This window comes from Lissotriton helveticus, chromosome 10, assembly GCF_964261635.1.
Source record: "Lissotriton helveticus chromosome 10, aLisHel1.1, whole genome shotgun sequence".
Classification (NCBI taxonomy): Eukaryota; Metazoa; Chordata; class Amphibia; order Caudata; family Salamandridae; genus Lissotriton; species Lissotriton helveticus.
The window spans coordinates 1,117,323,923-1,117,336,898 of NC_136071.1; the positions used below are offsets into that span (position 1 = coordinate 1,117,323,923).

General features: G+C 44.7%; 1 protein-coding gene across 1 annotated transcript in view; it reads right to left on the minus strand.

Moving 5' to 3' along the window:
- The window catches only part of SH3BP5 (SH3 domain binding protein 5), a 253,938-nt gene that overhangs the window by 126,979 nt on the left and 113,983 nt on the right, over window positions 1-12,976 (minus strand). The window contains exon 3 of the mRNA XM_078663894.1: window positions 12,674-12,802. Coding sequence (XP_078520020.1) covers window positions 12,674-12,802 — 129 coding nt within the window. The remainder of the gene's footprint in view (window positions 1-12,673; window positions 12,803-12,976) is intronic.

The window sequence follows — 12,976 nt, forward strand, 5'->3', positions numbered from 1 at the left end:
CCTCTTAACTGTTGCAGTAATCTATTCCACAGTTGAGCTGTAGTGTGGATAAAGCTTCAGCCGGAAGTGGCAGCTGCCACTGAGTAGAACGGGTGAGGCGGGGGCAGAGGGGGATAGAAAAATAAATTTAAAGTGTATTGCTTGCTGCCGGCCACAGCCTCGAGCACACACAGGTTCCCCTAAGCCAATCACGACGCTGCAGTCACCATGTCAGCAGCATCGTAATTGGTCTGAGCACCATGGTTCAGTGCTCAGGCGTGGACTATGAGCGTGGGCATGTTCTCCACCCAGGCTGTACAATACAGCCGGGGGAGAACAACCAAAGTGCGCATGACTGTTTGGCCAGCCCAAAACAAGCCGGCGAAACCATCATGCGCACTTCAGTGACCCGACTACTCCCCCTTCTGGCTGTAATGACAGGCTAGCCCCACCCGCAGTAAACCTGCCTCACAATGGAAAAATAGAATGACAATAACATAGTGTTATCATTTTATTTTTGATTTGGGCGTCTCGAACCGTGAGCCCTGGTGTTCCGAAGTCAGCCGCCCTGGCCGCTGCACCACACCTCTTCCCGATCTGACTCTTTTCTTCACCAGCAGCCAGTGGGGCTCTTTTACGGATGGATGGACGCGCTGATGTCATTTCTGGGATGGACCTTGCTCTCAGAGATAGAGTGCAGGCCCGGCAGCCACGCAACAGGAAGGGCCAAGTAGATCTGGCAAAGTCTGCAGCCTTCTCACCGCCTCCTTAGTGTAGATGGACATTTCACTAACTGCACTTCACTGAGTAATTAAATAACAAGGAAGGTGCATGGGGAGAAATCATACAGAGGAGGAGCGAAGGCACCCCAGTAAAGAACAAGCATTGACAAAGCCAATAGTCCTCACCTATACGAGACCTATTGGATTTGCCAATGTGTTTTAGCCATGTTGTACACCAGTGTGGGTGCTGTTCAGCACGGCTAAACGTTAGTGGTGTGGTGTGGGGTTGATTGGGGTAGCATGGAGTTGGGTAGACTGGGAAAGCGTAGAGTGGGGTAGGTTGATTTAAAATAGCGTGGAGTGGGGTCAATTGGGGAAGAATGAAGTAGAGTAGATTGGTTTAGAGTGGAGTGGGGTAGATTGGAGTGAGGTGGGGCAGATTGGAGTGGGATGGGGCAGACTGGAGTGGAGTTGCATACGTTTGAGTGGAAACGGATGGGGTAGTTTGGAGATGGAGTAGATGGGCCGGACTGACCGTAGCGGGCACCGGTCTTTTTCCTGGTGGGCCGAAAGGGCGGGGGCTGGTTTTAGAGCGGTGGAGTCATTATTTCGTTACTTGGGGCCGGTTTTGCAGCAGTGCTGCATTATCGACTGCCTATAGCAAAAGCAGCAGCAGTGTTTCTCACCTTGCGTTCTCAGTCTTGCCGTGTGGAGTGGGGATTGGTTTTGGTGGATTGGGATGAATAGGAGTAGATTAGGATGGTGGGTTGTAGATAGGAGTTTGCTTCATCGTTGACCACATGTATGCTGGTGTGCCCACTCTTTTGTTTGCAGAGTGGCCACACCAGAGGATCCGAGTTGGACAGGTTATAGTTGATGGTGGGCGTCAGGCACCACTGGGTGGGGATGGTGGGCTGCAGTTAGTGGAGATATTTGATCACTGCAGAAGGTGCTTGAAACCGGTAGAGTCCCCACGCCGGACATCCTTATTATTCATGCGGGGGTAATGTCATGATCCTCGCAGGTCGGAGAGGACTGAAGGAGGCATCATTCTCCATGTTGTCAAGAGTACGGAATCTGTTGCCGACAACTGACATCCTTTGGTCGGTAGTAATCCCACAACAGGTATGGCCAGAGGGTGCACCTGTTCAGGCAGTGAACGACTCAGTTAAGAAACTAGCGGGGGATACTGAGAAGTGGACCTTTTGTCTGGACTGACTGACCCTTTGATAGGGGGAGCATTCAGTGGGGCACCGGGCTGGCGGGAGGGTGGACAGACCTGCTAGTGGTGCTGGACTCTCCTGCCCTACCCGAGATGCTCAAGTTAAGAACTTTGGGAGGGGGCACCTGTGTTCAGGTATCCCGGTGGGGCCAATACGTTATGCGGTGCCCTGGTGTGCTAGTTACCTCTGTGATGGAAGGTTGGAGAAAGTTGCGACTAATGACTTCTGGTCAATGTGTTACATCAATGCTGCGGGATGCCCTGGGTGGTACTCAGTGGCAGTGCAAGTTGGAGCCTGCTGGCACAACAAGCACAACGATTGCTGCAATGTTTATAATGTAAATACAGTCTTCCGCCTAATGTAACCTTTTGAATCTTGCTTGCATCTTATTGTCCAGAAGATTTTAAGAAAATGTTGACAATGTTTGATGCCGCTTATGCTGAGCAAATGATCAAAGTTAATGTGAATAAAGGACTACGCCGTGGCTGATCCACAAGCTGTATTTGGTCACTCCTTGAGACATACATGATTGTGGGCAGGATTTTAAGTAGTGGGCGAGTTGTATGCATACTAGGAGTGTGTGCACCCACCCCCTGAAGCACCAGCATAAATTAAGCACTGGGCTCAGATCGCAGCAGGCCGTTCCAACCCAGATGAACAGTGCCCAGCTGATAAGGAAACATTTTGACTTTTTATGTCTGCAGATGTCGTTTTTGGTATCTTTTATAGTTTGAGTTTCCTGTGAGCCTAGATTTGTTTACACTTCATCCTCAGGTCTCCCTGGCCAGTAGGAAGGGCGGATTTACTTCCCTGCACTTTTCAGTTCTGCATTATGTACACAACATTTCCATTTTCCCTCCCAGCATAAAACACTCTTGATAGCAACATGTGTCCGTGACTGTGCCAGGATGCAACTCCTCAATCACGGATGTGAGCTCAGACGCAGAGGCTCGTCAGGTTTCACTGCTACAGCCCGCAGGCAGCCAGCCAATCTCACTCAGCGGAAGTGACGTCAGGCCAGTTCCTTAGTAGACTGATTATGGCATCCATCAGCCCGCGCTTGGATACACGATGGGGCGGAAGCACATGGTCTGCCTTGAACCATTGCAACTTTAGAGTTGGCTGGTGAACGGATCTGCAGGAAACTGTGCGCTTTGTGGGGAAACAAGGGGCCTCATTTATGAAAAGTGACGCATCGCTGCGTGAAAACAGCGATGCGTCACTTTTCACTGCGCCCTCCTTGCGACACCAACGATGCGTCATATTTACAGTATGACGCATCATGGCGCAAGGAGTTACAGATACGTCAGTATTTCTGACGTATCTGTATGGCGCAAAAGTGACGCATTGCTGGAGTGTGTCACAAAAGTGAGGCAACTCCAGCAATGCGTCCTTTCACATGGGGCTTGCGTCAGTCTTACGCCTGCTGTGAGGCAGGCATAAGATATTGACGCATTTGCATCCTAGAAGTGGCGCAGTGAAATCTTATAGATTTCACTGCGTCACTTCCATGACCCTTTCTTGCGTCAATACGCCCCCCTTGCATACATTATACATGGTGCAGGAATAATGTGGCGCAGGGGTTTACAAAGTGACGCATCTACCTAGATGCGTCACTTTGTAAATATGGCGCAACAAGGCGCATTTTTTACACCCCTGGTGCGTCACAAAAAGTGACGCACCGGCGGCGTAAAAGTGACGCACAGCCTCATAAATGAGGCCCAAGATCCTGAATGGCAGGAAAACAAGGCTTGACAAGGATGTATGTCGTTACAACGCATGCTTTTTCCACGCATGCCTTTACAACGCACGTTTTACAACGCAAGTCGTTGGGAGGCGCTGGATAGTGAATAGTTTAATTTACTATTCCAACTCCAGTCCCCGTGGATAGTAGGGAAGGCGTTGGATAGTAAATTAAACTATTACCTATCCTACAGCGCCCCCAGCGCAATTCGTTGTAACGAATTGCGTTGTAAAACTTGCGTGGTAAAGGTAGTGCGTGGTAAAAGTTGCGTTGTAAACTCTGTTTACCCTTGGCAATGCTGTTTCTCGGACTGGGTCCTTCGTGAAGGCTTTAAGTCTACGGTCCTCTTTAAGAGGGGCCCGTTCTTATCCGATCGTTGCCCAGGAATTGGAATTACGAGTTTTGTGTTGGTTCCCACATGCCTCGCAATTTTACCAGGTGGAAATGCCTGGTAAACAGTGCTTAATTTGTAAAAAAAATAAGTGCCAGGGGCCTTCTTGAAAGGCCACTGAAGCCTGCACCACCATTGTCAGCACTGTCAATTACAGTACCAGCATAACACCTAACCATTGTACTCCTACAAGTGGGCCAATTCAGACTATTAAAGGCCACACAAGCTATAATAATGGTATTTTCAATGTAATTTGATGTAGTAAACATGTATTGTCTTTATCTCAAAATTTAACAGACAGTAGCCGTGGCTGTCAAGAGAGCAGGTGCTGACAATTAAGTGCCGGCGCCGAGCACCGGAAATCACACGCTCAAATTAAGCACTGCTGGTAAATACCAATACATGCGGATTTTGTTGCACAAAAGGTCCAAAATATGTATCTTATGCCCCATTAAAAGGGCAGTACAATCGGTGATGATTATTGCACCTTTTGAATTCAAATCCTCGTTGTATTGGATTTTAAAAGGTGCGATCATAATCGCCGTCCCAGCCAGGGTACTCGCAGTGAGGGCCTACTTGTTTACGGGAGTTTTGAAGTGGTCTGTTTGTGAAAAAAGAAGTGTATGCCTGAGGAAATCTTAGATCTGCATCCATAGGTCTATGAACTCCCATAAATATGGATTAAGTTTCCATGAATACTTCTGGAGTTCCTCGTTTGCATAAGCACATACACACCTTTAGGCAAATATCAGCTGAAAATGCAAATGCACTAACAGATATGGTTTTCTTTTTTCTCCATAGGGAAAATATCTTAGCTCCTTGAAAGGCCTTAAAATCTTCCCTTTTTGATATCGATCAGACAGGAGAGGTGGGCCCACATGCCTTATTATGGTACATATTATGGGGCGGATTGGCCCAGACTGTTTGAGTTATACAAGTCACATATGGGACATTTGGCATTCTTGGACTTGGAAACATAATTGCTTTTGGCGCCGCAGGATGGACTGTTGTTGACCTAAAAGCCCTTGATACTTGTTGCATACAGAATAGCATGCTCTGAAAAAGTCCATTATATGGACAAAACGCATTGGCTGTTTTGTGCTGTAATCATTGGATGTTTTTTCAAGTGAAAATAAATTATAAAAAATAGAAGAATTGAAAAAGTTGCCTTCTGGAATATGATTGGGACCCATATGTTGTGTGGTGTATCATTAGCTGTGTTTTGGGCAGTGGCTGCAAGGGATGAATAAATGCACACATTACTTAAACATAGTGTGAATATTTTGGAATATATCTGGGACAAGGACGAGGTGCGGTTCTCATGACTTGCTGTCCTAACCTTTTGTAGTTTTTATTGTCAGTAAGATGTCGCAGTCAGATGAACACCTAGGCCCATATGTATCAAGCCGTTTTTGAATCGCAAAGGCCGACATTCTCAGAATTTCGGCCTTTGCGACTCGCAAACGGCCGTTTTGCATGTTTTGGAATGTATGAAACATTCCCAAAATAAGGAATTGCAAACTTGTGCGATTCCTTATTTTTCCATAGCATTTAGGGAATCGCAAATTTGCGATTCCTTAAATGCTATGTATGTAGCAATTTTGGCTTGCGAATTTTGTTTAAGAATTCGGAAATTACCACCAACTTTTAGTTGATGGTAACTTGCGAATTCTTCCTGAAATGCACAATTTGGCATTTTTAAAGGTGGCATGTGATGCACACACATGCCCATAGGGCATGTATGTGCGCCATATGCACACACATGTTCTTTTCAGGGGTGCAGCAGGGTGTCTTTGAGACACCCCTGCACCCTTGCAATAATTCTCAAATTGCGATTAGCAAATTGCGAATTCGCAATTTGAGAATTATTTTGCATTCACTCCTATGGGCCTCCTGGCCCATAGGAATGCATTGGAAATTATTCCTTAATTGCGAATTCGCAAAATGCGAATTCGCAAATAAGGAAGCTTAAGGAATCGCAAATAAAAAGCGATTTTTTTCATACATACCATTTTGCATTCCTAAATAGCGATTCCTTAAAATTCCCTATTTAGGAAATGCAAAATAGTTTGATGATACATATGGCCCTAAGGGCCACATGTATCAAGCTAATTAGCATTCGCAAAGGCCGAAATGCTAATTACCTAAATGGTATGTATGTAACATGTTTGATGCAAAATAAGGAATCGCAAAATTTGCTATTCCTTATTTTGCGATTGCACCTAAGGAATCGCAAACTTTGCGATTCCTTAAATGCAATGTATCAAAGAAAAAATATTCAAAAAATGCCCATAAGGATTCGCAAATTACCACCAACTTATAGTTGGTGGTAAGTTGCGAATTCTTTTAAAAAAGCTTTTTTCAAAAAAACCAAAGGTGCCATATGACGCTCATACATGTCCTTAGGGCATGTATGTGTGCCATATGCCCCCACATGTCATTTTCAGGGGTGCAGCAGGGTGTTCTTGAGACACCTCTGCAACCTAGAACAAATTCCTAATTTGCGATTAGCTAATTGCTAATCGCAAATTGCCCCTTCATTCCTATGGGCCTCCTGGCCCATGGAAATGAATGGGTAATTTGCGATTAGCAATTTGCTAATCGTAAATTAGGAATGGTAAGGAATCGCAATAAAAAAGTGATTTTGTACATACATACCATTTTGCGAATTCTAAATAGCGATTCCTTAAAAATCGCTATTTAGAATTCGCAAAACGGAACTATGATACATATGGCCCCTAGTCACTGACTCACAGATCACTGACCTGCAATGTGCTGGCCAGCCTCTGCCTCTCAGCCTTCTGAGTTTGATAAAATAAATGTATTTAAGTCAGGATACGTTGAAAACCTGTGACTTGAGTGCTTAGAAACATGTCAAGTCCATTCCTATGCTGCATAATAAGTGTGCTCGGAAACCACAGCATAATTCCAGCACGGGAGAGATTGTCTACCACTTTAATCTGGTATAACATTGGCACCTGGTGAATATTTTACAAACATAGCTGGTATTTCTTTTTGCCAGGGCTGGAAAACCCTTTGGGAAAAATCAGCAAACGCCAGCATTTTTTTAATTTTTAAATATACACTCAAAACAGCAAATAGAAGAAATCATTTCAAAAATATTTTACAGTTGTCAATGTGAGACACAGATAATTATTAATGCAAAAAGGGACAGGATTGACACAAAAAAAAAAAGAGTGTTTTTTACGCAAATTATTATTTAAGTAGCAGTTCATGGCTCTTCCAGAATCACATACCATGAACAATGCAGGCTGCCCCGGGTCCACAAAGGGGACCTTAGTGCCACATGAGGCACACGAGGCAGCTGCCCAGTGTTGGGGACCCCCTAGGGGTGCCCGCGTCATTTCCGGCAAGGGAGGGATTGGCAAGGGCCACAGTGTAATTTGGCTCATCACGTGGCAGGCGGCGAGGGACTGCCTGCCTTGTGATGGCCCGTAAGATAACCCACCATGTTGGCATATTTGTAATGCTAAGAAACCTGCAGCAATTTTCTCCAAAAATAAAGTGTCTTGTCTGTTTATTTCTCCAGGAGATTGCTGTTTTGGGGTAAAGGGGAGTGTTGCCGATATTGGCACTAATGACAGGCGTTTTCCTGTGCCAGCCGCAGATTCACTTTGGCACAAGCGCATTCATCCAGGCGCCCTCTTCCCAGGGCTCAGGGCAGCAGCCTGGTTCTCATTCCTGGCATGCAGAGCCGGTCTGGCCCTGGCAGCCGCAGCCATTAATAGATCTGGAGCTGCGCTCCCCTGGTAGCCCGCGAACACCGGCATCAAATTGATACAGCTCTACCTAGGGATCAATGTTGCAAAATCACTTAATTGGGACTATGAAAACACTATCGACGTGCAAGCTGTGCTCGAGCGGCCACGCGCTGCAGTACTGCAGCCCGGGGCGCGCGCGCCGCTGCCGGAAGCCTGGTGCCGCCATCTCCTGCAGCATTCAAGGCTAATTAGATGCAATAATTAAGTCTTATGGCATAGGGACATCTTAATGACTTGTTGGGCCGCTGTTCGGAAAGCTTTGAATTAATGATCCAGTTTCAGCTCTTTCACGCCATCTTTGGCCAGTGCACAGCCACACTGGTCCAGATTCTAAACCTGTGTGCATCTAATTTTCAGGGACAGCAACATGTTTTTTCAATTTTATAATGCGGCGGCAGCAGCTCACTTATATTATTGCAAATAATCCTTGTGACCCCCCCTCCTATTTCAGATATGCAAGATCCTGTTTTGATCTAAAACAAGCTTTTTTATGGATATTGCATGGTCATAGCAATCATGGTGAAAATAAATTAAAGGAAAACAATAGTTAAAACAATCTGTTTAAGAATTGGTCAATGCCATCAGCCTTTCTACAGAACTGAGTTGACTCTATCAGGCCCCCCCCTAAAAGGCTGTGGCCCTGGGCCAGAGCCCACTTTGCCCATGTCTTAAAACGTCTACGGTATGATAATGCAGATGAGAGGACGGGCTTGTCTCCCTAGGATGAAATATGGGCACAATGAAGTGTGAGATTGCAACACCCGACTGGGTCATTCTTCCTGAAGCAGCAATCAAGCACCAAGGACAGGCCTGGCCTAGAAACTTCCTCACTTGAAAATCAAAGACTGCAGTCCAACGCCTCACCCGAGCCAGCCACCAAACGGCAGTGCTCAGAAAGACCAATCTGCATCTCTTTGCTGAACAAAAGGACTCACTGAATTTCTAAAGTTATCCTGGTCTCTTCCCAACTCACTTCAGTGTCTGAGTCTCCTTCCAGCTATAGGAATGCAGGCAATACACTTCCACTGTCTGGGAAGCTACCCTCACCCCCATCCTGTGCCGTGCTAAACCAAAGGCATCCAAATGGATCCCACTTTGCTTTGGAAAATTATACTGTGAGGCAAACTTTAAGGTTAGACATCAGAAGACATCTGCCTAAGCATTTACAGAATCTCCTTTTCGATGTTTGCACAGGATCTTATCCTGTATATTCCATTTGATTGCTTTGATCATGAGGTTATGCTTCATTCATTGCAGTGTAAAGCTCCTGATACTTCCCTATACATGTGTCCAGCTAGTACCTTACATTTCCACCTTCTGATCTGATCAGCTGTCCTTACTTATGCGGTGGTCTAGCAGTACCCTAGCAGAGGACAGATTGTTCGGCTGATTCTGGGGCCTGTCAAAAGTACCTAAATTAGCACTATCTCACATGCAAATAATGATGTTTCTTTTTACAGTTGGACACCCTCAGAGTACACTCTATCTCAAAAGTCAAATCTTTGTTCCTAAACCTTGAATGACAATTTTCACTTTGACGTAAAACCTTAGATTGTCGCCTCTCCTTTTTTTCTTTGAATGACCCTCCCCTTACTTTCCACCCTGTGCATGCCTCTCTCGTTGAGCACAGCCCTACTGTAAGCCATGTACGTGTTTGCCGTAATCTCTATTATTGTTTTTCAGCAAATTGGTCACACCTCGTGTCAAGGATCAACACCTGTCGTTCTTTGAAAGTCATACTCTGCAACACAGCAATACCTAAACTCCTCTGGCTTGTCTACTGATCCCACCAATCGTCTGCATCAACTCACAAACCCACCCACTAATGACCAGACCAAACTCCACCTTATTTAATCCACCAGTAAGACACTGAAGTAAATGTATGGAAGTTCTCCTTGAGCGCACAGGCTTATCCCACTAACCAACAATAACCACTGGATTAACCATTAACCGTCAATTCCAGAGCAGCGTTCTGCACAAAGTAAGTAGTTTCAGCACTTTTGTCTCGGATAGTGAGCGCTATATAAATGGAATTAAAATATCACTTTTTTTCTGTTCTTCTTTCTGAAACAATATTAAAACCACTCCATTATGGCAACCTCAGCTTAAAATGGGATCATAGAGCTACAAATGGATGACATCACAGTGTGGGTGCTTCAAAATGCAGCAATGCACGGTCCTTTGAAAGACCATGCCTAGTAAATGTCTACAATTTATATAGCACTCAATAACTAAATAAAGCCTTCTCGGGAGTGTAGCTATCAACGGAGCAGCAGGTGCAGTGGCACCACTGGCCCAAGGGTACTAGGGCTCATTATCATCCAATTAATTTTTACAACCAAATCTGGGCATGAGTGGCTCAATTGTTACCTTGCATTAGGGCCCTGGATGCCCTTGTTACACCACTACACCTTTTACTGTCCCTAACCATACAGCCCAAGCCTGTACCAACAGGATCCAAAGTTAAAATCATACTTTCAGTGTCTGAATATGCATTAACTATAACCCTTCCTGCCACTCTTGCCCACATCTGTTTTGTGTAGGCGAGGTTCAATAAAGAGACCGCATTCCCAACAGGTTGACTCGCTGTTCCACTGTCAACATACCTGTGACACTAATAACGGATAGTACTTTTGAAATACTCTGAAATTTCGCAGGTGCGGAAGAAAAAGTTACTTGTCCCAAGATCACACAATTCAATGAAGCATGGAAATTTGGCTAAGGACTTCCAGCCTCAAAATCAACAGTCACTCTTTCCTTGAGTGTCTCACATTTTTTGTTAAGACTAATACCATCCAGTCTAAGGTTTGAAATTCAGATTTATGCTGGACTCATTTGTAGCATCAGACCCCATATAATCAACAGAAATAGAAGTGTTTGCAGCAGCGGAGACTTCAAAGAATGTAATCCTGCTTGTCAGAAAGGTATTGATTAATAGTGGTGAGGATACTAACAGGACACTGGTGCTCATAAAGCCATACACTTGGTTCTGAAGGTGTAGCTGGTCCAGTGTAAACAGGGATCACTGACCATTAGCCGGGCCCAGCGTATCATGGGAGAAAAATCCCAAGATACATGCTCATTCTATGTTTGCTGTCCGCTCAAAGTGTTCTTGGCAATGCTGATGACTGGGAAGGTGACCCTTTACTATGTCAACTGACCATCAGACTCTGAGACAACGCCTCTTCTGCAATAGCGTTAAAACAACCCTACTATTCTAGATCATATGTGATGACCTGCGCTTGAGGCGGTTTGGTACATTGAATTTGTCATGTGTGTGTTTTTACACACTCACTCACTCAAATCAAATCAAATCAAATAATCCTTTATTCGGTATTTGGAAAACACCATAAAAATACATATTATACAGTTAAAAAGGGACAAGGACATACAATTCATAAACATCACGTGCCAGCTACAGAGTTGGATTTAAAATAGTTTATAGGAAATTCAATCAACACAATCCTCTTGTGTTCCTCAACCTTAAAGCAACCTTGATAAAATTCATAATACAAAACAACGTGAGGGGATCGTTGACCCTTTGCAGGAATAATAGGGCGACCTTAGCATGTCTAAACTTAGCCTGTTTTAAAATACCTACTAAAAATCTATGCCTGGGTAATACTCACTCACTCAATTACTCACTACCTTAACCACTAGACAACATTTCCTCACTGAAGCTGTTCAGGCTGCTGCACTGCATTTGTGCTTTACTGGCTCATATTCAACAAACATGGAGGGATTTAAAACACTTTTTTGTGAAGCCTTGCAATTTACCAGATGGTAGCATCAGAGCACTATGGGGGGCGGAAGAGGTCAAAGTCTTGATGGTGGAGGGATATGAAAACTTCCAGCGAACAATAGGGTGTCTGTGGGGGTGACTCCTCACCCGATGTCCTGCTGTGATGATAAAGCCTCTACAAATCGAGCAATGCCCGCAGTCCGGAGGTTGTTGTAGGGGGTAACAATTCTTATAAGTCTCACCGGCAGGACTATCCCTTTCATGAATGGCCTTCACGGTGGACAGAAGGACGGGGACACAGACTGAAGCAAAGGGCAGTACGAATCTACGACTGTTTCCTTGGCATGCTTGGTCTTCTAAACCACTAAGAGGCTTCGAGTTGTCCAGGTGTGGCTACCAAATATAATTTCAAGGACAATCTAAAAGCACTTTGATATTGTTAAATGAGGACTGTGCATCATGACTCAGAGACGTATGATATCTTGAAGCCCCAGAACTCACAAATTAACAGTGTTTGGCAATTGTAAAACTCCTTGTTAACCTAAAATTGACAGCTCCGACCCACCAAAAAATGTTGTCAAGTGCATAATAGAAGGACCTGAATTGACAACCATATTTATGTAAAAGAAGCCTCAAAACAATTCCAAAGTGTACAAGTTGTTTGGAATATGGAGCTGCATCAACCTAAAGGTGGTAGTTAGTGCTCAACCATCATGAGAAATAAAACAGAGACGTAATAGCTTTTTGTTTGAAGTCAACGGATGAACCAAGGTGACGTGTAATGTAGACAACTACCTAGGAGAGGGGCAGTTTACCAAATGTAGCAGCAACGGAAACAACCAGAAGATTATTTGACACAATACTGATTACATTGGTCGAAGAGAGAATTTCATGCCTCAGATATGTAAAATGATCGATTAACAGAGCAGGGGTTTCTCTTTTAGTCAAAGAATAGAGAAGATGTTTGGATTTAATCTTTACAGAGTCTTAAATTATTACTTCTCAGACTACTGAGTTTTGAGAATGGCGGGTCTCATGCAAGAGAAGGACTCACACACCCATTGCACACTGGATACACTCATGTGCTTACCTGTCGGGCCACTCTGCGCGCCTCCCAGTAGGGCTTGGAGTCTTCTACTGCCTTCCCAATCTTCTTCAGCAATTCATCGAGCTTGACCGTTGCTTCCACCAAAACTGATCGAAACTTCTGGCGGGCGTCCTACAAAGAGGCAAACAGCACAAATCGTTTAATATGGAGGGGAAAAATATCAACTTCAAAGATTGCCATTCCTATATTTGTGCCCGGACACCCCTTCTCTCCTCTTTATTGTATCTGTGGTTACCCTAAACCTGCTATGGGAATGATGGCATGTCAAAAGAAGGTTCTTGGTGG